The 22,363-nt window shown below is 45.8% G+C and overlaps 1 protein-coding gene across 2 annotated transcripts in view; it reads right to left on the bottom strand.

The window, feature by feature from the left end:
• Window positions 1-1,511: 1,511 nt before the first annotated feature.
• Glb1l2 (galactosidase beta 1 like 2) overlaps window positions 1,512-22,363 on the bottom strand; it is a 42,903-nt gene continuing 22,051 nt past the window's right edge. Inside the window, exons 6-19 of one of the 2 annotated variants that reach the window (XM_021172140.1) lie at window positions 19,259-19,351; window positions 16,600-16,681; window positions 12,491-12,561; window positions 9,530-9,614; window positions 8,279-8,416; window positions 7,524-7,604; window positions 6,907-7,013; window positions 6,192-6,332; window positions 5,867-5,938; window positions 5,559-5,637; window positions 4,457-4,544; window positions 4,041-4,152; window positions 3,563-3,679; window positions 1,512-3,284 (exon numbers count right to left, since the gene is read on the bottom strand). In XM_021172140.1, coding sequence (XP_021027799.1) covers window positions 3,198-3,284; window positions 3,563-3,679; window positions 4,041-4,152; window positions 4,457-4,544; window positions 5,559-5,637; window positions 5,867-5,938; window positions 6,192-6,332; window positions 6,907-7,013; window positions 7,524-7,604; window positions 8,279-8,416; window positions 9,530-9,614; window positions 12,491-12,561; window positions 16,600-16,681; window positions 19,259-19,351 — 1,353 coding nt within the window. In that variant the 3' untranslated portion in view covers window positions 1,512-3,197. Of the gene's footprint in view, window positions 3,285-3,562; window positions 3,680-4,040; window positions 4,153-4,456; window positions 4,545-5,558; window positions 5,638-5,866; window positions 5,939-6,191; window positions 6,333-6,906; window positions 7,014-7,523; window positions 7,605-8,278; window positions 8,417-9,529; window positions 9,615-12,490; window positions 12,634-16,599; window positions 16,682-19,258; window positions 19,352-22,363 lie in introns of both variants that reach the window. The other variant, XM_029481926.1, reaches the window with a different exon arrangement.

A 22,363-nucleotide genomic window follows, 5' to 3' on the forward strand; every position in this document is an offset into this window, starting at 1 on the left:
GTTGGAAGAACAGCAGAGCTACTGTCGGGGGAACAGTAGAGCTGCTGGGAAAGGTAGGAGGGAGCAGTGGGGGGGCCTGGAGTTCCATGAAGCATAGAGAGAAAGTGCTTCTTCATACGGGAATGGGAACCAAACAGCAACATGCCAATGTGCAGCTGAGGCAGACAATCCAGATAAAAGTAAAGTGTCCCCAACTGCAGAGTTACCCCCATACATATAGTTCAGGGGAAAAAAAGCAATGTGACTGCAACTGATCAGGCCAGGGAGGGGTGGGAGTGGGGTGACATGGGAGTAAGAAAGCCTGGGACCATATGGCCTCCAAAACTAGGGTAAAGCTTTTGGTTTCTACACTAAGTGAAACCAGAATCCACTGATGGAACTGACTGACCTTCAAGAAGAGCCACTTTGTTTACAGTGCTGAGGACAAGTGGTCCAAGTTAGGGGGCTGGGGAGGCAGCCCCTGCAATATACCACCTACAAGATGATGGTGGGTTGGAGGAGGGCAGAGAGGAGCATCTATACTCCCAGCTTAAGAAGGGGGTTGTGTGTGGAATGAAGAGACAAGAGCCAAATCACCTGGGACACACAATGGAATTTCCCTTTGTTTACCCTGGACTGTGTGCAGGAGAGGTCACATAAGGGAGAGTGATGCTGTGTTTCTGACCTTGTCATACACATATGCCATAGATAGTGAGGGACAGCTGTCTGTGTGCCTGCCTCGGGGATTGGGAACAGATACTGGAGGGTGCTGGTGTCAAGATCCTACAGGAGTGGTCCCACACAGTGAGTAGATAAAAGGAAGGGAGAGTGAGTGAGCAGAGTCTCAGAGTAATTGGATGTTGGTGAGAGGAACTCTGGAGGGGCTGAGATCAGGTATGTGGTTCACAGGCTCTGCAAGAACTAGTCAATTCTGGAGAGCTAAGGTCGGCTGCACATGCTAGAGAGGTAGAGAAAAAAAATGTTGCTACAGAAAGACCTTATCTGGATACATACCTAATGGTGTATGCATGAAACCGACTCCCCGGCTTCTTCACTCCTTTACAGAAGGATGCTGTGTAAGATTCCTTTATATTCCGACTGCCTATCACACTTCTCAGCACAGCCCTGTTTAATTCAGCTTTGCAGAAACCCGCTCTTATGTAATGCAAGACAAAGTGACAATATGACACTGCTCTCTGGCTCTGGCTCTGCTCAAGTAGCCCTGGACTCCTCTGCATCTTAACAGGATGCTTCATCTTCCGGGCATCTCAGAAGAAACTGGCAAGAGTGGGGAAACTTGGGGGCTTGGCAGGCCTTGTTCTGTAGGCATCAGCTACAAGTTTCACTTTGAAAGGCTTCCTTTGAGGGTGAGTAGGATGGCTCAGTGGGTAAAGGCACTCTCCACCAACCCTGACAATTTGACTTTGTTCCCTGGGACACAAGGAGAGCCAACTCCCACAGCCTGCCCTCTGAACAGTCACACATCACATCATGGCTCTCATACACCTCACTTCCCCAGACACAAAACCAGATAATTATCAAGTAATTTTATTTTAAAATTTTAAGACAAATAAGAGGCTTTTTAAAAAAAGGTTCCTTTGAGTTGGGCATGATGCTACAAGCCTGTAATCTCAGAAGTTGGGAAGCTAAGGCAAGAGAACCAAAAGATCAAGGCCAGACTGGATTATTATAATATGACCCCATCTTAGAGACAGAGAGAAAAAGACAGACAGACAGACAGACACAACCTCAATTTCTCAGACCCAGTGGGACATGGGTTGTGCCCCTATGACCACTCACAAGTAAGTTAGCTGGGCACTTAGCTGAGTGGCTGTAGTAGTCCTGACTACAGTAGTGTTGGCCTTACTCAGGGAGCCACCCTGTCGGTCTGTAAGCCTCTCCGTTTGCCTGTTCTTGCCTAGCCCATCTTCACTGGGCTTCTGTGTGGGCACTATTACTTGGAGCAGTACATGTCAGCTGTAATTTATGAAGAAAAACTATCTCCTATAGCTCAATGATATGCTCTGGTTTAGCTTTCTAGAAAGTTCTTATTCTTAACTACCAGCATGAGATTGGACTGCTCTGAATGCAATGACACGTCAAGAAGAATTGAAACCAGGAAAAGTGGTAAGAAGCCAGAGGTTTGTGCCATTTGCCAGCTGGGCACCATCAGTATCTAGATCCTTAAGGGTCACCTCCCATGGCTGAGAGTGGCACAGACAAGCTTGAGACATCCACAAAGAAGGTTTGCTTCAAATGTATTGCAATTTAGAATGACAAGCCCAAGCCAAACCATTGCACTTGATCCCTTGAACAAGAACCTTCAGTCTGGACTAAGGCATTGTGGCCTTTCCTCCTCCCTGCTGCCTTTCCTCTGCCCTGCGGTTTGGTCAGGAAGGGGAAGGAGAGTATTCAAAGAATCACTGAGCTAGAAACAAGACAGTGCTAGACCTGTGGGCCGTAGTTAACCCCAGATCCAACTGCAGTGGGGTGCAGCTACCCAGTACTACCTAGCTGGGTCTTCTGCCATTCTCTTCCTGAGAGCATGGGTGTGAGGTGGTTTCTGCTGAAATGCCAACCTCTTAATATGGGAGATAAGTACTGAACACACCTTTTTCTCTTAGGCTCTGTTTACCAACTGATTCATGTAAGAAGAGACAGTGTGAAAAGGAAAAGAGTTATTTCTTCCAGATTCCCAGAACAAAGTCAGGTGCAAAGTCAACAAATAAAGTTGACTCATGCTAGATCCCCTTTTCTCTTTGCTCTACAAACAATGACAAATCCACAAGTTCAGGAGCACAAAGAGACTGTCTAAGATGTTGCTATACCCTGCTGGGAATGTTCAAAAAGCCTACCTAGAACCAGCAAGCTGGTCAGTGAGGCTTTCACTTCCAGAAGAGGGCAGTACCCACCCAGGCCCAGCACCTTCTTCGAAGGTGATATAACTACATACTCCACCCTCAGAGATGGCCCTACAGCTTCCCCTGAAAGATCAGAGGAACAGAACGTGCCCATCCACAAAACCAGAAGAGAAGACATCTCACTGTGAGTGTATCCCAGATAGTGCTATCCCATCTTCTCTTCAGTCCTCTCAGGCTTAGGATTTTTATAGTCTAGGTTGACTATTGCCCTTCATTCCCTGAGGTTGCTAGTTACGAATTCTCCTGCAGGAGAGGAAGGAAGCTGCCAACCACATCAGGGGCTGCTGGGCCTTCTGTTCAGTTAATGTACTGGTTCCTGCCCAGGTGGGGGATATCAGTAGACTGGACCATGGAGCCTGACATTGTCTCTTCGAAAATGATAACCTGTGAGAAACAAGGGCTGGACTGTGAGATCTACCCTGTAGGCAGATGGGAGAGTAGAGAATAGCAGGATTGGAAGGGTGGGGGTGGAATGGAGTTGGAAGGAGGTAGTAGGGGTGAATGCCACTAAGGAAAGGGGAAGAATAGAGTAGCTGAAATACTCACCCTCTCCTACTTCCTGGTCAAGCATTTTAGGGACAGAGAAACAACTTGATAGCATGGGGAGCAGAGATGGGAAGAGAGTTTCCAGGAAAAAGGAGGGAGTCTACAAGTATTCCCACCTTGTTGATTCCTTTGTCCAGCCAGACACCTGGGAGGTAGAGAGTCTCCTGAGGTCCTACATTCCAGTAGCGTCCAAGGTTGTGACCATTGACGAATACAACCCCCTTCACCCAGCCCTTCAAATAAAACAGGGAAGGTCTCGCTTTACCACGGGAGCCCCAAAGTGAGAGACAGACCATGTTCCTGAGAGACCAAAGTGAACCAACATTAGACATCCATAAGGTCAAGGCACCCCACTGCTGTGCCTCCTAGGCAGGGTAATCAACCTTAGACTGTCCACAGGAACCCACACACTGAGGAGTAGCACAAGGTGCATCAGCTTTGAGCCCACTCTGGCCCAGGATCCCTATCAGATGGGGCGACATAGAAAGATAGGGAGGTTTCTGGTCCCAGTGTTACAAAAAACTCTATCAAAGTCAGCTTGGCTCAGGGCCCTAAGAAAATGAGAGAACAAGCGAGGAAAAGAGTCCTACAAACCTCCAACTTCAGAAATGTGTCAGAAGGGTAAATGCCAACTGACAAGGCACCCAGGAAGAAAGCAGGAAAGGTCAGTTCTTTGGGTATGACACTCCAGTTATCCATGTCGAACCTAAGGACAGGATGGAAGGAGAAAAAAAGAGGGAAGGACCATCTCACATCTGCTTCCAGACCCGCATCTAATTCCTAAGACATGTTCCTTCCCTCAGCAAGATCCAAAGACCACCCACTCCCAACCAGGTCATAGGATGGCAGCAAGATGGCAGGATGGGCACTTCCCAGTTTGTAAACATGGGTTCCAATGTGTTCCTACCCCTCACCTTAGGTAGGTCACTGTGGCCTCTGGGAAGCCAGGGTATTCCTGGCTCTTGCTATATATTAGCTATGACCTCATACACCAGATTCACAGGACCTACCTCTGAAGGAACTGCTTTGTCATATCCAGGCTGTAGATTTTGAAGTTTTTCAGAGCTTTATTATTTAGATAGAGATTTCCAATTAAACCTAGGAAGAGTGGGTAAAGAAAGATGAGAAAACCCCAAATTAGGAGACAGGTGACACAGTGGCAGCCAGGGCATGTGTGGATGTGCCGGGAAAGGTGGAGCAAGGATCTTTCCTAAAGCATGTGCAGCCAAACGTCCTCTGAACGTGACCTAAAGCCTCCTGGATGATGTCAAAATCATAACAATAGACAAGACCACCATTTGTCAAGCCATAGAATTTGTCATGAAGAACAGTACATCCAAGGACAGTGACAGAGCTGAGACATCAGTGTGTGACATGTGGTTTCTGGCCTCTTTTCAGGGAAAGCTGTATTTGGCTAAGTGATAACAGAGAGCCTAACTTTATGGTATTATAAGGGTCTCAGATCAAAAGACCATGTCACTCAGCAAGGAACTCGCCATTCAACTTAAGACTAAAGATAGGTTTAAAGACATCTGGATGGTGCACAGGTAGCAACATGATACAGTTTGCTCATTGCATGTCTGCCTTCCTCCTGAGCCCAGCAGCAGCCCCTCGGTTTTCTTGAGGGAGATGAAGAACAGAAATTCAGTGTCGAGACCCAAGAAGGCAGGGATCCTATACTCTTCCACGGACTCCAAGATATCCCCCTTCCTTGCTCCTTAGTCACAACACTGAAAGCAGAGAGGCCCACTCCCACCTAAGTAAATTTCAGCAGAAAGAACGATGAAGAGGGCATATCAGGGCTTATGGAAGTTCCTTGCACAAGCACCACACAGTTCTAAAGCACTAAAGGGAAAGTGGACAAACCTCCCTGCCCCATTAGCCAGGACTTATATGTAGATAGACCAGGCACCATCTCCCCTCAATCAGCCTCCATGAATTGCCTCTCTTGCAGTGGGTCCCCAAGATCCACCTCCCTGCAAAAGGCCTCCATGAACCACCTCCCTGGGGGGCGGGGAGGGGCCAGTGGCCTGCTAATGTACTCGATGTCGAGCAGACAGACAAGACTGAAGAGTGGCGACGGCTTTTCTCCTAGTCTGTACTAGGACCCACCTTTGCGCTGGCTGTCAATGTTATTTCCATAGTTGACTCGCCCACGATTCTCCACCAAGATCCTCAGTATGGTGTAACCCTGCCAGGAACACAGTGGCCAGTTATCACCACTTGATAAGTCAGCTACACCTGAGAATCTGTGTTCTCAATCATTCTCTAAGCTCTGAGAATGAAGGTGAGAGCCCCCAAAGCTACCTGTGCCCTTCCCTTTCCAGTTTTTAATTAAAGAGTCTCCTGGCTTCCAAATTTTCCTCCTTTGACTCCAACCAAGTTTCCTAGCCATCACCCACATCCCTAGGATAACAAACCTGGGTCAAGGGGATAGTGATCTTTGTTGTTTTATAGTCCAGGAATCCTATGGATACTCTATTCAAAAAGACCTGCCAAAGTGAGCAGATGAAAATCATGATCAACAGGAGGGAGAAGCGCTCTGCTAAACAAGAAAACAAATATTGCTGGCAGTACTTATGAAGGTACTTAGCAGGCATGGAGGAAAATGAACACCATGGTTATGGGGGAAAGATCGTGCCAACTACACACTGCCAACAGATAATCCTGAAGGCAGAATATAATGTGTGTATTGCCATGCCCAGTCACAATAAATTCCCACAAGCTCTGAGGAGATGCTCCTACCTGTCCTCTGTCACGCACGAGGCCACTGAGGACACCAGATGAAAAGATGGTGGTCTCATACAGAACATACCCAAAGGCCTGCCCATTACCATTGTTTACTGGCAGGTTCTCCATGTTGATGGGTGTCTCAGATGTGACTGGCTACACAAGAAGACACAAGAAGGCACAGGAGTCAGAAAGCTCCTAATTCTAAGTCTTTACATGAGCAGCTAGATATCAGGGACAGGATGCAAGGATGCTCTAACCTCTTCTTCTCTATTCCACCTTCTTACTAGCTTAAACTAATGACTTCTCAAAGGCATAAATAAGGACAAAAGGAAAGGGGAGATTTCACTAGAGTCCTGCAATCTAGCAGAATCCTGAAGCCACCATCATGTCACTGAATCCTGAAGCCAGCATGACAACAAAATGAACTATAGCAGGTTACCTCTTCCTCTCCACAGAGGAAGGATTATCCCTTCCTCTGCTCCTCACCATATCCATGACCCATGGAAAGGTCTACCCCTGAGGCTCGAGGGGAGACACCAGGTTAAAGCTACCCTAGTCATTCCCAATTTCCACACCAGCACCAATGTATTCTCTTCACTCAGTTCTCTGGTTTGGTAGAGACCTCAAGGCAACTGAGTGGCTTTGCTCATCCTAGAACCCCATTGGGATATCTCCTGGGTCCTGTCTGCTTACTAGCTATCCCTGACACCCAGCCTATAGCACTTACCTTATCCATGTACTGGATAGCATCCCACAGTGATAGGTAGAGAGCTGGACTTATTGGCTCATAGACCATCTTAGCAGTAAGCTCAGGTGGAGGAGGTAGAGGAATACCTGCAACAGGAACCATGGCCCTCCCTTAAAGATTCAATCATCGTTACCTCTTCCAGCCTCATACTCACAGTCCCATGAATTCCTTTCAGCTTGGCACTAAGATCAACCACAGGCCCTACTCAGAGCTTAAATTATTCTAGAGCATGGGGTCTGGGCAAGGGCAGAACTTATTTTATCTTCTATATGGCATAAATAGGCTTAGCATGAGTCAAATACAAAAGGCACCAAAGGATGACAATAATCTCTCAACCCTTCTTTGTCCAGAATATTGGTTTTATTATTTACTTTTTTTTTTTTTTTTTTGGCAATGTGACATGTGGAACATAGGGCCTTATGCATGCTAGGCAAGAGTTCTACCTCTACCACCAAGACACATTCATAGTAGTCTAGGTCAATTTTGAGTATAGATTAGCTAGAGTTGAGGTAGGATAGGAAGACAACAGAAACTCCAAGGGTTCATAGCAAAAGCATGGGCCCAAGTGAATGTTTGAATCTGTTCCTTGTTTGTACCTGAGACGGTTCCAAAGAGTTCTCGAAGCTTGGTGTATTTGGCAGTGTAGTCTCCAGCCTCTGTCAGTATCGCATCATAGTCTGCAAGATACCCATGGGCCAATCAGGTTCTGCTGTCCCCAGAACAGTACAAAGGGGGAAAAGAAGAGGAGGAGGAAGAACTTGGAAGGGAGAAACAGAGTTCTCAGATCAGTTTTGAAGAAAAACAACTTTAGTATGACCCATTCAGTCAAGTTAAGGTACTAAGTACTACCAAAGTACACATGAGCACAGCATGATGCTCTATTTTTGACTGCAAGTACATATAATGGAACATCTCTTCTACTCCCTGAGAACTCTCTGTCAGAGGGCCAAGATCACACCTTCCCAAGGGTCTGAGAGAGGAGAGTCTTTCTCCATCACCCCCACTCTAGACTTACCTCCCCTCCGAGAGAGGGGAGTCTATCTATCTCCATCCCCCCACTCCAGACTTACTGCCCCTCCGAGAGAGGGGAGTCTATCTCCATCCCCCACTCTAGACTTACCACCCCTCCCTTGTTCCTCCAAACAGCTCTCTCATGAGAACAAGCTATTCACAGGCACCTATCACTCCAGAAATTTAGAGGTGACAGTCAGCCAAAGTCTCTATCTTCCCGGGATATTATGTAGCTAAAGACATGAAAGGACAGAGTAATCGTCTCTAAAGGATTCTCCATCAGAAGTGCCAGCCCTATAGACACTGGACAGGACCATGGAGAATCACTGAGGATACTTGCCATAGCTGGTAACATCAGCCTTGTAGTCATTAAAATGCATGGCTCCATTTATGAAGCCAAAATTTGTGCCTCCGTGGAACATGTACAGGTTGATGGAGGAGCCGTCTTTGATGATGGCAGACACTGTTTGCAGGACTTCTTCAAGGAGAGAGCAGGGAGAAGAAAAATGTACAGTGAGCCAAAGCCTAAGGAAACTCTCACTAGGCCCCTTGTTCCCAGACCCCACTAGGTCACTGATCACTTGGTCATTCAGCTTTCTCTAGACAATCGGTAGCCAGTGGAAACAGACAATCTGTTTCCACTTTACCAGGTAGCATGTTTCCTAGTGGCTATTCTGTCCTAAGGAAATGCAGCAAAGCTGGGACCTCATTGCACAACAATTCTGCCTGTGTCCCAATTCCTCCCTTAACTCAAAAGAAATCAACAAAATGCAAAGAGAGTATCAGATAACAAAAATAAGGTTCAATTAATATATATTTGAGTGATATATCTAATAAATGTAAACTTAATTCTGACCTTGTGAATTGGCAAGTTTTAAAAAATTATTTTAATACTTGGTACTGATGAGTCTGCAGGAAACGAGTATTCTCATTTCACAATTACCAGTATGCTGCTACAGTCTTTCTGAAGGACAGCGGTAAATACATATATTAAAGCTGTATTGATGCAGCAGTTTATACTTTATCATAAGAAAATATATCCCAACAAACTTCAAGGATGATTGTTTAAGTGGTATTCAATTAACCAAAGCCAAAATTAAGCAATCAGTAAGGAACAGGGTCACTAAATGGTTTATTCTTCAAACCAAGCACACCTATGTTCAATAGTATAGGGGAGTGTGTGTGTGTGTGTGTGTGTGTGTGTGTGTGTGGTGTGTATATGTGTGAAGATCTGATCAACCTGTTTCTAGCTCTGTCTCTATGTACATGGATGGAGATACACTAATTGCTGCCTGTGCTGTTAAATATATCAGCATTCTTGTTCTAGACTCAGGGACTTTTATTTCTTCTTTAAACTTTCCTACATTTCCTAAATATCTACAATACGCATGTGTTACTTTTCTACTCCCGAAAACACAGAAAAAGCCATGAGGAAAGCCCTATTGTTATTTCAAGTGTCAAGTCTCTGAAATACCAAGAGCTGAATCTGAATACAAATGATCCTGGGATCTCAGCATGCTACAACTCCATACACGATGCCAGGGAATGCAGAACACATACATACTAGGTTTAGGCAAAGTAAAACACTTACCAGCGGAATCCAAGATATTGTGGGAGCCACCCCACGAGTCAAACCACCCTGTCCAGTACTCCATCACCATCTTGGGTTGAATTCCCTGGGTACCACAAAATGAGAATTAGGCAGGCAGGCTGATCAAACGGAACCCCGTATCTCTGTCCTCCATGGCTGTCTACCCCTTGCCTGAGAGGCTGATAGGTGCACAGCATGGATCATTCCCCCACCACGTGTGGCCTCACCATCTGCTGGTATAACAGGGAAGAGGCTACCAGAGTTGATGTTTAACGTGCTTTTGATGGTGCATACGACAGATACTCACAAGAAAACTTAAGTATCTGCTCAAACCAAGCTTTCATCAGAGCTTATCCCCTGACTTGGATGCCCTTTTCTACATAGGTTGCGTTGCATTCTGGCTCAAGACAACCTTTGCCAACCAGGGAAGAAGAATGTCCTATTCTGGATGAGTACATCTGAGAGTCATGCCATGGACACAGACAGACCAAAGTTACTGCTTCTCTGTATGTGGAAGTCAGCAAGCTTCAAGGTGGGTTTCCTTAAATTTGGCTTAAACAACAAACAGTTTACAAAACTAAATCAGAAACTCAGATCAGCAGAGCAGCTAGCTACTCGTGGTGCAAGCTCTACAGCTGCACTATGGATTCTCACCTTACCTAGGATACTGAACAAGTCTTAATTATTACTTCAGACTACTAAGGTGACATCTGCTTTCTCCAAGATACAGGGATCATTCTGGTACTGTGTTTGGCTCCACCATATTTGCAAAAGCTGTAAACACCTGGGCTGTGTAAAAGCCTCATCTGCTAAGATTTTAGGCTCTGAGCCAGGAAGCATTCCTTATTTACTCAGAGACAGCTGATTAAATATCCTCTCTCAGGGCTTTCCTGACATTTGAAACTCCATAAAACATAACAGAACATGTTCCAGAGAGATAGGGCATACTTAGTGGTTCATGGCATAAAAGTACCAACTGTCCCTGAGGAAAAGCTAACATAGCCTCAAGGTATTTTTAGCAAGCTGGCAGCTTTGTTTTTCTTTACATCCCAAAGTATGCCATACTATGCACATATCTAGCCACCCAAAAGGGAGAAGCAGAGTCTACATACTAAGTCCCAGAACCTCCAGGGCCATCAGTGAGCTTATCTGCTTAAGAGCTTCTGTGGTGTGGGGAGCAGGTGGTGAAGGTCCAGCAAGGACCAACTTGTCTTCCTGCAGAATGTGGTACAACCAAAACCAAATTGAGCATCTTCTGGGTACGTTATCCATTTCCTGTCTATCTCCTTGACCGTGGATAGCAGTAGCAGTAGCTAGCACTCATGCTCACTAGGAAAACTGGATGAAAGGTTGCCTATAAATTTCTGGTATACAGGAATTACGCATGAGTGATCTTCCTCACTGAGCATATAGTTAAGGACTAATCAATAGCCCAAAGTTCAGTGCCAGGATCTATAGTGTCCATTCAATGAAGCCCTTCAGACAAAACCAGTTCTTTAAGAAAGGGCAGATGTCACAGACTATACAAGAAAGTACTTCAGCAGTGCCATTCTACTGGTGACAGCCAGCCTAATAGCACTGGCATGGCAAGTCGTCTAGAGATCAGCAGCAGACACCCTTTCCATCTCTAGTATGGTAAGGTGCTTTCCAAATATTACCTCATGCAAGACAAAGTTCTCGTTATACCTACATCCCTAAAGGCAAACGGAAACACCGAGGAGCCAAGCAGCGTCTCCACAGGCTCACAGTAGAGTGACCAAGTGGGGACCGAGCAGCTCCCAGAATCTGTACTTCCCTTGGCAGTGCTCAACTGCAACTCTGCTGAGCCACTCTGAGGCCATATATCATGAGCCTCTCATCCCAAGTAGATTCCAAACACCACAGGACAGAGGTCCTATGATCAGTCATGAGGTAAGACAGACCAGACACCTCTAGAGACAGAGAATAGATCTAGGACAATACTGGACGAAAGAAGATGAGAAGAGAGGGTTCCACCTCAACACACATATTTATATGCATGATCCCTCCCTCTGGGGAGGGAAACCAGAGACCAGACCTGCCCTCCTCCTAGGAGCCTTCCCACCCTTCTGGCCACCATCTACACTGCAGGAGCAGACAAAATATACACACATACTCACCTTACAGGGTACTACCTGTCCCGATGACTTTGAGTATACATGAGGATATTGTCCGTACTTTGAAAGGCCAACAGCTAGAGCAAACAGTCTACTCAGTGGACCACAAGTAAGCCCACACTATTGGCCCAGTATCCCCACAGGCATATATCCAGTGTCAATAGACTCTATCAGTTTCCCTTTAGGCTGAGGACCATGGCAGATACACAATTGGTGGAGGCAACCTGGGGACATTCACACCTTTTGGTAAGCCTGGCTGAGATGAGCTATCTGTTCTGCACATAAGCTATAGCTCAGCCTCAATCACATCTGTCTGTTTAGTGGGCCACACAAACAGAAACATCAGCTGGCATAGGACTGTGTGCAACCATCAGTCTGAAGGTGAAATATACCCAGAAACCTCTCTCATTTACTGACCTGGAACCAACCAGGCCCCCTGTCTTATGGATAACAGAAACATGTCCAATGCCAATGAAGCCTTAAAGGGTAAGGCCAAATGCCTTCTCCAGTACACGATGGAGAGGTTTTTCCCTCTCAATATGTCAAGGAAATTCTGGGGCTTAAAGAGTCCATAAAAGCCAAAAGCTTCAAAAGGTGCCCTTCCCAAAAGAGCGCAACACACTTGGATGGTGTTAGTCTACACAGCAAACTTTAGAGCAGAGTTTCTAAGCTGCTTCCCTCCCATCCGCGAAGCACTGTGGATGAACCAAGAGACTGAGATTGCTAAGAGTCCTCTCCACCAACACAGCTCTCTTGGCACAATTCAGGCATAGGGAATCCCTGTCCTCAAGTTAGAAGATCACAGCCTCCCCAGGGACAGACCTACCTGTATAGATAGGAGAACAGTGTTTAGTGCCATCAGCTCCTGTTTCGACTGTAAGTTGATGGTGGCCAGCACTAGGAAGGCAGTGGAAAAGGAAAAACAAACCATAGTCTTGGAGTCCCAAAGAATTTCTGGATTACCCAAACCTTCAATCCAACAGAAAAAAAAAAACAGCTAGTGTAGACATTCTTTCCCACCTCCCATTAAAAATTTGCTCTCGTGATGCCAAAAGACTTGCCTATATTGTTATTCTTAGAAACTCCACCATTCAACACAGGGCAAAGCCAGAAACTCAACATCTGATTTTTACTGATTGTGATGTTTGCAGCCAAAGGAAAGTCTTATCTGAACTACGGTCATGGGAACCTGACTGTAGAGCCTGAGCTCTACACTGCACCCCCAGTGCAAAGGCAAAGCCTTTGTACACCAATAGCAACAATGGTCTCAATAAAGGCTCACATCACAGTTCCTGGTAAGGACTCACTGTCTACTGTCCCTTGGTGTATTTATTTTAAAATTTTAACCGTATTTCAGACAGTTTTCCATAAGCAAAATACATGCTCAAGAAAAATGCTACTGATGGCTGATGGCCATGACCCTGCCACAGCCACAGCCAGCTACAGAACTTGATTCCAAGGACCCTTGCCTGCTCACTGTCCACTTGAATGGCATCGGATGAGTGAGCTTAAGAGCAACGAAGGCAGGATGGCCAGCCCCAGCTATCATCTGCGATCTCAGGCCATGCTCACCAGTTAAGAAAACAAAGCTAAGGCTCTGAAGGTTCAGAAACTTCCCTCATGGTCCTCAATCGGTGAGTGGCAGAGTAGGGCTGCAAACTCAGGCTCCTTCACACTGAGCCTATGATGTCACTGTCTTACAGGAACCCACAGGGGAAGACCCTGAAGCTCAAAGTCAACCCAATGCACAGAGCTAGCTGAACACAGACAGCTGTCAGGTCATCCTGACATCTCATCAAATTCAAGAGTTAAGAAGTAAGATGCAGAAGAGCTGTGAGCAAAGGCAGCGCGCTGAGGGAACCCTGGGGAAGTGAAATCCATCAGGGCCAGCAGGGGGCAGCAGAGTAGATTTGGTGCTTTCTACCAGATCCCAAGTCTTCCATCCACAGGCATCCTCCCAGCCCTGCTGTTAAGCTTCCTTTGTACCAGAGCCCATTCCTTCAGTGTGGTTCACATGCTCTCAGAAAACAATCCTCTAGGAGCATAGAGGTAAGAGGTAGAGGGAAAGATGGAGGGAATCCATGAACACATCGGGGGGGGGGGCTGCACAATCAGTTCCTCCAACATCTGTGCATGAAGCCTGAGGCAGTAAAAATGGCATTTCTAGACACTGATGTGAGTTTCCTTATATTAACGATTCTCATAGCTCCATTATCCCCACAGGGAAGGGTGCCTGTTCACCTCCTCTGTCAATCTTCAGAGTTCCATCTCCCTTCAAACACTGGAAAGAATTGTAACAGGAAGTCAGGGCAAGCAGAACTAGTAAAAGAAACAGATGAGGTGTTTAAAAACAAAGGAGGCATAGGATGGGAGCTTGGGAGGCCTCTGTTATGAGATTTGCTAAGAGAGAGGGGGGGAGATTAGGCTAGGGACAGAAGTGAGGATGGGCTCCCTGTATGGTACATGCTCAGAGTCCCAGCATGCCATCACTCCGGGGGCCAGGGCAAAGGGATCATGAATTTGAGAACAGACAGAACAAAGCAAGAAAAGAGAAGTCAGGGATGGGGATTTGGGGGTGGGGAGTGGGGGTTACCTGAGATGACAAGAAAATCAGACGGGATCATTCATCCACTCAAGGTGAGACTGGCTACCTGATTCTCATGCTGCACAGCAGCACGTCCCACCCAGTAGGCCTGCAGCCAAAGTGCACATCAGCACTGAACTGTACTAGCAAGGAAGGGAAGGTGTGTGTGACCAGGGGAATTCCAACCATGCCCGTCAGCATCAGAGGGCAGCTTCAGACTCCTAAAACAATAGAAGGTCGAGCTGCATGTACAACGTGTATATACAAACAGGGAGGTTTGCGCTGGAGGAAAAGGTTACAGTTTGAGGTAGCTGTTTCTGGGGCTCTGGATGAGGAGGAAGGTGTATTTCTTGATACGTTTTATTATTATTATTATTATTTTACTGATAGGCCATGTGAATGAATCTTTTAACTTTTTAAATTAAAATAAAATCATCATTTTAGGCAGCAGTGGCCTCAGTGGCCCAAGGATTAGAGCCTTCAGGGGAGGACAGGTGCGAAGGGACAGAGCATCTTGTAAGGCCTTTGTAGACTGCCCCATGCCACATAGTCCCTTCATCTGGGCCTTGGTAATAAACATAAGTAGACGCTGCCACCTTGTGGAAATAACAGGAATTACTACTGATCTTTGTCACCTCCAAGGAGAACCAATGTCTTTTCATTCACTCTGCTTGCTGTAAATAAAAGCCTTCTCCTCTCCATCTACCCATCAGTCATTCCCAGAGGTAACCAAGCCACGTACTGTAAAAGGGATATCAAGATAAAAGCCCCATCTATGAACAGGTCAGTCTAGAGAAGGAAACACAAAACAAACAAATCAGACACAAGAAGGTGCTGTCAGAGAAGCATGGCCCCCAGAAAGACTCACAGTGGGACTTACAGGAGGGCTCAGTCTCCCTGTGCACCAACTGCAGATGAGCACACATTCAAGCACAGGCCATCTGAGACAGCCCAAGGCCCATACAGCTCACTGCTGCTGTGAGGTAGAGCGGTCATAGGTTAAAAGGGAAATTGGAGCCAGAAGAGTGGGCTGAGCCTTTCAAGGATATTCTAGCAGGGTGTTCAGAGAAAGCCTCACTACAAGGACCATCAGAGAGGAAGCCAGTGCAGACTCCCTAAAGGCGTACAGAGTCACGAAATCCCAGGGTATTCCGTGTACTTGAGGAACGGGAGCCAGGAGGGTGGAACAGAGTGGGAAACAGGAGGCACCTGGAGGGGAACTCAGTCAGTCACGTGTGTGTGGAGACTGAGGCATGCTGCCAGGGAGTACTCGGGGTCATGTGTAGGGCTATGGGAGCAGGCAGTGGGAGAGTGGGGGGAGGCTGTGGGAGGGAAGAGTGAAGGGGTGTGCAGGGGCTGCTGCTGTGTGAGGAGCCAGTGTGGCCTTTCTCAGAGTGTGTGCATCTCTCTTGTCTCAGTGGAGCAAGGGAAGCCAAGCAGTAGATCAATATGGTCTAGGCTGTTCCCTTAACTGTTAGGCACATGGCGTTGCTATGTAGTCTTGGCTGGCCTGGAACTATGTAACCCAGGCTGGCCTCAAACTCACAGCCCTCCTGCTACCCTTCCCTAGCGCTAGATTGGTGTGTGTGCCCCAGCCCAACGCCAGGGTTACATTCTCAATGGCAGGCAGAGATTGCTGCATTGAGAAAATGCTGCTGGAGGGGTCAGTGAAGAGAGAAGTCGGTGGGAACACTGCAGCCTCGCAGGTGGGAAAGATGGTAACAGTGAGGTAGCGAACCACATCCAATTTCCAGATATATTTTAAAGACAGGAGGCGCCTAGCCTGGAAGAGACTCGAAGTGCCAAGATGGGGGGTGTGGGGGGCCCCTGCCCAGAGGAGAAGGAGAGGGAGGATAGGGAAGGATTGTGGGAGGGGTGACCAGGAGGGGGGAAGTGTGTGAGATGTAAAGTAAATAAGTTTTAAAAAATTAAATTTAAATTTAAAAAAAGGTAAAAGCAAAAGGATGTGCCCAGTGGCTGCTGTGTCTGGCTGGACAGGGCTCAGAAAAACCGCAAGGTTTGGTGCACTTGAAGGGAAATGGAGCTGTGATTTTCCAATAAACTGGCTGATGGGACAGTCACCTGCAGAGCTATGAGCTTAACAAGAACACCAACCACATACTGCTGGCCGGGTACTTGGGTGTTTGGAAGATCTTTGGTAAGGCATTTGCTAAAAAGAAAAGAGCCATGAAGGTGCCGTGCACCCTATTATACCTACAACCCAGAGGGCCAATCCCCTTGCTATACAAGCAGCCAGTCTCTTCTGCCTTGCTATACAACACAGGCACCAAAGAAACCGCTGTTTACATCTCAGCCCAGGGAGTTGTAAGCAGGCAGCCTCCTCCAGGTACCTCCATCGACGACTCCCTTTTCCAGGCCATCTTTGTTGTCCGAGGTCAGGAGCATCTCAACGATGCCTCGGTCTTCCAAAGCCTGTTTGGGGGATAAAAGACCAGTTATAACCTGTCCTGCAGGGTCACTGCCGAAGCTGAGTTTGTCTACAGAGCAAGAGAGAAAAATCTAGTCAAAGTACTCTGCACGTTCGTTATATACACCCATGATATTCAACCAAGTTCCAATAACTGCTTGCTTTCCAAGTGTGACAGAGACAGACAAAGCCTGCTGAGATCTGGCGGGCTTTGGTCACTTCTGTAGGGCTGATCAGTTTGAGGCTACACATAAGCTTATTCCGAGGCTGGCTCAGGGAGGGTAAATGCCATGCGATTGACTGAGGAACTCCATCGAGAAGGTGAGGTCTCGCCAGGAGAACACTATATATACTTCCCTTTCATCCACAGCATGAACAAACAGCCAGTCTCTTCTGCACTCTGAGCCAGTATGAGCTTGATTAATGGCGAGAGCACACCTCAGGGCCATGCCCATGGAGTACTGCCTATGCCCAGAAGAACTGGAAGCACTTCTTGGAGGACATAAAGCCCACTGCTGGTGGAGCAGTAGGATTGCTGCCACTCGGAATAGCTGATAGCATGAGAACATTAGCCATGATGCTAAGCACTTGGACTGTCTCCTTCACTCTTCATAGCCAGCATGTGAACAGCACAAACAAACACGTCAGAGGCTGAGTGAAGGATGATCAGTTTACAGAGGTCATGCAAGAGGTGGTGCTGAACTCAAAACATGTCCACCCGCATGTGCTCCACTCTGGGACTCTGGACTCAAACCATTCTACAAAGGTGGTTTTACAATGACAAGACTATTTATTTCAACCGAATTCCTCCGGAAACCGAAGGGTAACATGTAACAATAAATGCCAGATCCCATGTGCTGTGAGGACAGAACAAAAAAGGCTTCAAGACTCGGGGATGGCAGGGGCTGGAGCATTTAATCCATGAGGAATATTGGTGAGGTTTCTATTAAAAGCCCTGACCCAAACTCCTTCAACTACCTGACTAGTTACTCACTGACACAGAACACTAAATTTTCTATACCCTTAAATTTTACAGGCATTATTTTTTTCCCCTTTAAAGGCCAATTTCTATTTCCTAAGTGCTAGCCACCTGCCAAGCACAGAGCTCACACCCTCCAACAGAAGCCTTAGAAAAGGGCAATTTTGTGTCCATTTTGCACTTGCAGAGAGTAGGGCTCAGAAAGTTGAGGGAGACCATGCCCAAGGTCATTCAAGGCCAGCAGGATGCACATCTTGCTGACATGCCCAGGAGAAGTTGCATAGCAGTTCAGGAAAGGATCGTCCCAAGAGCCTCCTCAGGCTGAGCTCTGGGCACCAGGGAAGTAAGGCTGTATAGACAAGGTCCCCAAAGGAGCTACTCTCTACTCCTGATGCTCCTCAGAGCTCTTGTCTGCAGCTGCATCATTGGTAAACAACTGCTGGAGAGGCGCCCGTACCCCAGGGAGTCTGACAGAGGAAGGCCTGCAGCAAGAGAAGCTCTGGAGTCTAGGCCTGGCTTTTTCTAGGTGACTCACAACAAGGAAATTAGACACGTGCTCGATCCAGAATGTGGACAAGGGCTGACTGCCCCTTTCCAGCTGGAGGAATGCCACCCTTCCTAGACAGCTGGTACCCTGCGGAGAGCTCTCCTCAAGTAAGAAGGAGGGGGCAGGGAGTCTGACACTAGAGATTGGAACACCTGAGCTTCAGTCTCCAGTCTGTACGAAAAAAAAAGTGATTTCTAGATGGAAAGTTAAACTGGGGCTGAAAGCAGTAGACACCTGCTGTCCAGAGCACCTGAGCCAAAGTCATAGGCCTTTAGTCACACAGATCCACAGTCCATTTCCTACTTCCCCAGTCACACCATGGCCAGCTCTCCAGAGTACACTGAAGCCAATGCCAATGACTATCGGAGTCATTCATTGATAATTTATTGTATACCTACAGCAGTGCCAGGCCACCTGATTTCACATGATACAAAAGATGCAGGCACTCCTTGAAGCCTGCTTTGTGTAAGAGAAAAGGGGGCTTAGGAAAACTGGGGTACTTGTTCAAAGCCTCAAGTGAAAACACAAAACCAGAAACAGACGTGAATATGACAGGCCTGTCTTTGCTGTCACCCTACCATCTTCTCCGTCTGTCACCCCAAGTGAATCTGCGGTTTACTCACTCCACCACCCCAGAAATCCTTATAATGAGTGCCATATGTAGATGGTCAGAGGGTTTTGGGGGGAGGATTTGTTATTTGTTTTGCTTTTCCATTTCCTGAATAAAGTCAATAAGCAACCACAAATCTGGCTTTATGCTGGGACGAGGCCGACAGGCCACAAAGATTTGCTCACCTCCATTTAATTAAGGTAATTCCTTTCTTCTTAGTCCCTGCATACTGGACGTACACTGTAGCTAGCACGATAAACCCAATCGATAAAGGATAAGTGAGTGACAGGTCGGCTGAGATGAGCCATGAAGAACATCTCACTAATTAATGAGTGGTGTTGGAAGACATGGTGTATTAATTAGAGAAAAGTACTAGGGCAACGTGTCACAATCTACAATAGAGTCCAGAGGAAGAAATGCGAAGCCATGAGTGTAGTGACTCTTACCTTCTTGATGTAAGGCATGTATGCACGGTCTTTGTTATAGGAACCGTATTCATTCTCCACTTGCACCGCGATGATAGGTCCCCCATGCTTATACTGGAGGAAAGAGGTAAACAGAAGCGAAATGGGAAGTGGGGACATGATATCTAAATTTACACCCATTACAAATGACTAGTAGCACATAATACTGAGAACAGGAATCTCAATAGGCTGTGTGTGTAACAGGGAGTGACAGCATCAGACATCGAAGCAAGGAACATCAGGCCATGTCTTCCCCGTGGAAATATCAAACAACCACAGACTAACCACAGCAGTACTGGAAACCAGTCTAAGACCAAAGCAAACAAGTATCATGATCACCAATCAAAAAGCCACTGCAAGTGATAGTAGGAAATCTGTCATGTTGATACTCGGCCTTGGCCCCAGTTCCTCCTGTGTGCAGCACAGCGTGGTTAAGAGAAAGCATCTCTTCCAACCCCCAGAATGGATGGACAGAATGAAGCTCATTTACAGTGTTCTGGTCTGTCTGTGGACTGCCTGGTAGAGTGGCTTCCATCTCAGATGACTTAGGACCCAGGCTGGAAGCTAAAGAAGGCAGTGGCAGATGCCTTCTTTACAGACTACAGACTTGTGATTGACTGGAGCAATAGAATAATGGGCCAAAGAACATGACAAGCATCCTAGAAGAAACTGCAACAAGACTTCTGGGGACATGATGACTCGTAAAGGAGATTAGGGTTTGGGTGGAAGAAAGATGGTATGGACAAAATATATGTCCAGAAAATAGGAGGGATGGTATATCTGAATCCTGAGCTGAGTTTCCAATTTCAAAACCCCATCAATTGGTGAAAGCCTTCTCTGACCATCTGCAGAAACAGGGAAAGATGATTTGAAAAAAAAATGTCTTTTGTTCAACCAAAAGCCCTGGAGCAAACACTCACACAAATAAAGAAACATGGAAGTTGGGAACATAACCCAGTAGAAAATACTCGAAAGTTTCCTAGCATGTGCCAGGCCCTAGGTTGGATGCTCAGAACCACAAACCAAAAAGAGGGAAAAAGTGCAAGGCTTGATTTGATGGAAAGGAGAAAGAGATGAGAGGATATTAGGAGGGCATTGATCAAAAACTATATATCACATACACATGTGCATATATACGCACACAACAGATTTACTAGACAAAGGGGACAATAAATGAACTTGAAAACAATTGTTTTAAGTTACCTACCTTAAAGGAAAGAAAAGAAAAATTAATGAGAAAATGTGAATAGGGCCTAATGAACTTAGGTGATACCATTTATCAGACCAATATACTTACTTTTTGACATGGAGGGGGAGGAAGGGGAGAGAGAGAAAATGTCAGACCCTAGATGAAGAGCTGCAGGCAATTAATGGCTGTTAGGAGAGGAAAAGTCAGTCTTCTCTGGGGACAAGGCCTCCAGTGGGTTATCCAATCACAGGGGTCAGCACTCAATACTCAGACATAGAGCAACACTAAATGAACTCAGCAGCACAAAATTAAATACATATTTCATACATACATATATATATATATACATATATATATTACATATTTAAAGAAGAGGTCAATAATTCCAGTGGGAGCAACATGGAAAGAGTTGAAGGGGGAAGAGGTAGAAATGGTGTAATTATGATACTCATATAAAAATCTCAAAAAAATCAAATTTTAAATTAAAAAAGAAAATATAGAGAAGGGTATTTAGAGAAGTAATGACTGACCAGGCATGGTGGCATGCATCTATAATCCCAGAACTTTGGGAGGCTGAAGTAGGAGAAATATGAGTTTAGGACCAGCCTATGTGTAGAGTGAATCTGAGCTTGAGAGCAAAAACTCTCAAAAAAAAAAAAGGAAGGGGGGAGGGGGCAGAAGAGGGAAGAGGGATGAATAGAGAGAGGGAGGGCAGAAGGGAGGGAAGGACAGAGGGGAGAAAGGAAAGGGAAGTAAAAAAGGAAAGGGAAAAGGGTGAAAAGGAAAGAATAGTTGAAAATCCCTCAAATTTGTGTATGCACACACACACACACACCCCAAAACCTCAGAAATTCCTACATAGTGATGTTTTATGAAGCCGAATGGTTGAAAATACATGGGAGGGAGGGCAGGATACATGGAGGAAAATGGCATATCACTTTACAATAAACTGTCAGTGAAGCTACCAGGTAGACCCAGCTGCAGGTCAAAAGACAGTGAGATAGATAATACATTCAATTCACTAAAAGAAAACTGTTGTTAACTGGAAACTCTTTATCCTAAAAAACAAACAAACAAACAAAAAACCTTTACAAATATAAATTTCTGACCAAGGGAAGTTGAAGGAGTTGATTCCTTCATGCTTAGTGTGCAATTAATTCCTAAGTAATTCCTCAAGCTGAAGTGAGTGCTAGGGAACCTGAAGCTACATAAAATATGGTGTCCTCCAGAAAAGACAAGCAAACAACACAGCACCCTGGAACAGCTCAACACGTATTTTTCTCTTGGGCAAGATAGACCATTTTCATTACAGCCCATATGTTAGACCACAAAACAAGTTCTCATAAATTTTAAAACACTGAAATCAAAGTATTTTTCTACTTACAGGGGAGTGAAAGAGAAATTAACAGTGAAAGAAAACTGGAAAGTTAACAAATACATGCATATTTAACAATAATCATATAACAATGGCTAATGAAGAAATCACCATAGACAGTAGAAAAAATGAGATAAATGAAAATAAAAACAAAAAATTGACAAAATGCAAGGAATTCCCAGCTGTGCACACATTTAAAAGATGAAGCATCTTAGATTAACCATCCACCCTCATGTCTTAGGAAATCAGGGAAAGCTCTGACAAAAATGAAAGCAGAGGCTGGTGGCTGTTCAGGGTGCTTAGAGGAAATGAGTGCTCACAACCATCTGTAATGGGATTAGATGTCCTCTTCCGGTGTGTCTGAAGACAGTGACAGTGTAGTTATATACATAAAATAAATAAATAAATATTTTTTTAAAAAACTGAGAAAAACTTTTAACTAAACTAAGAAAAATGGAAGACTCGATTAAAATCAGAAACTAAACAGTACATGGCTACTGATTTTATAAAAGTTATAAAAAAA

This window comes from Mus caroli, chromosome 9 (assembly GCF_900094665.2).
Source record: "Mus caroli chromosome 9, CAROLI_EIJ_v1.1, whole genome shotgun sequence".
NCBI classification, from domain to species: domain Eukaryota; kingdom Metazoa; phylum Chordata; class Mammalia; order Rodentia; family Muridae; genus Mus; species Mus caroli.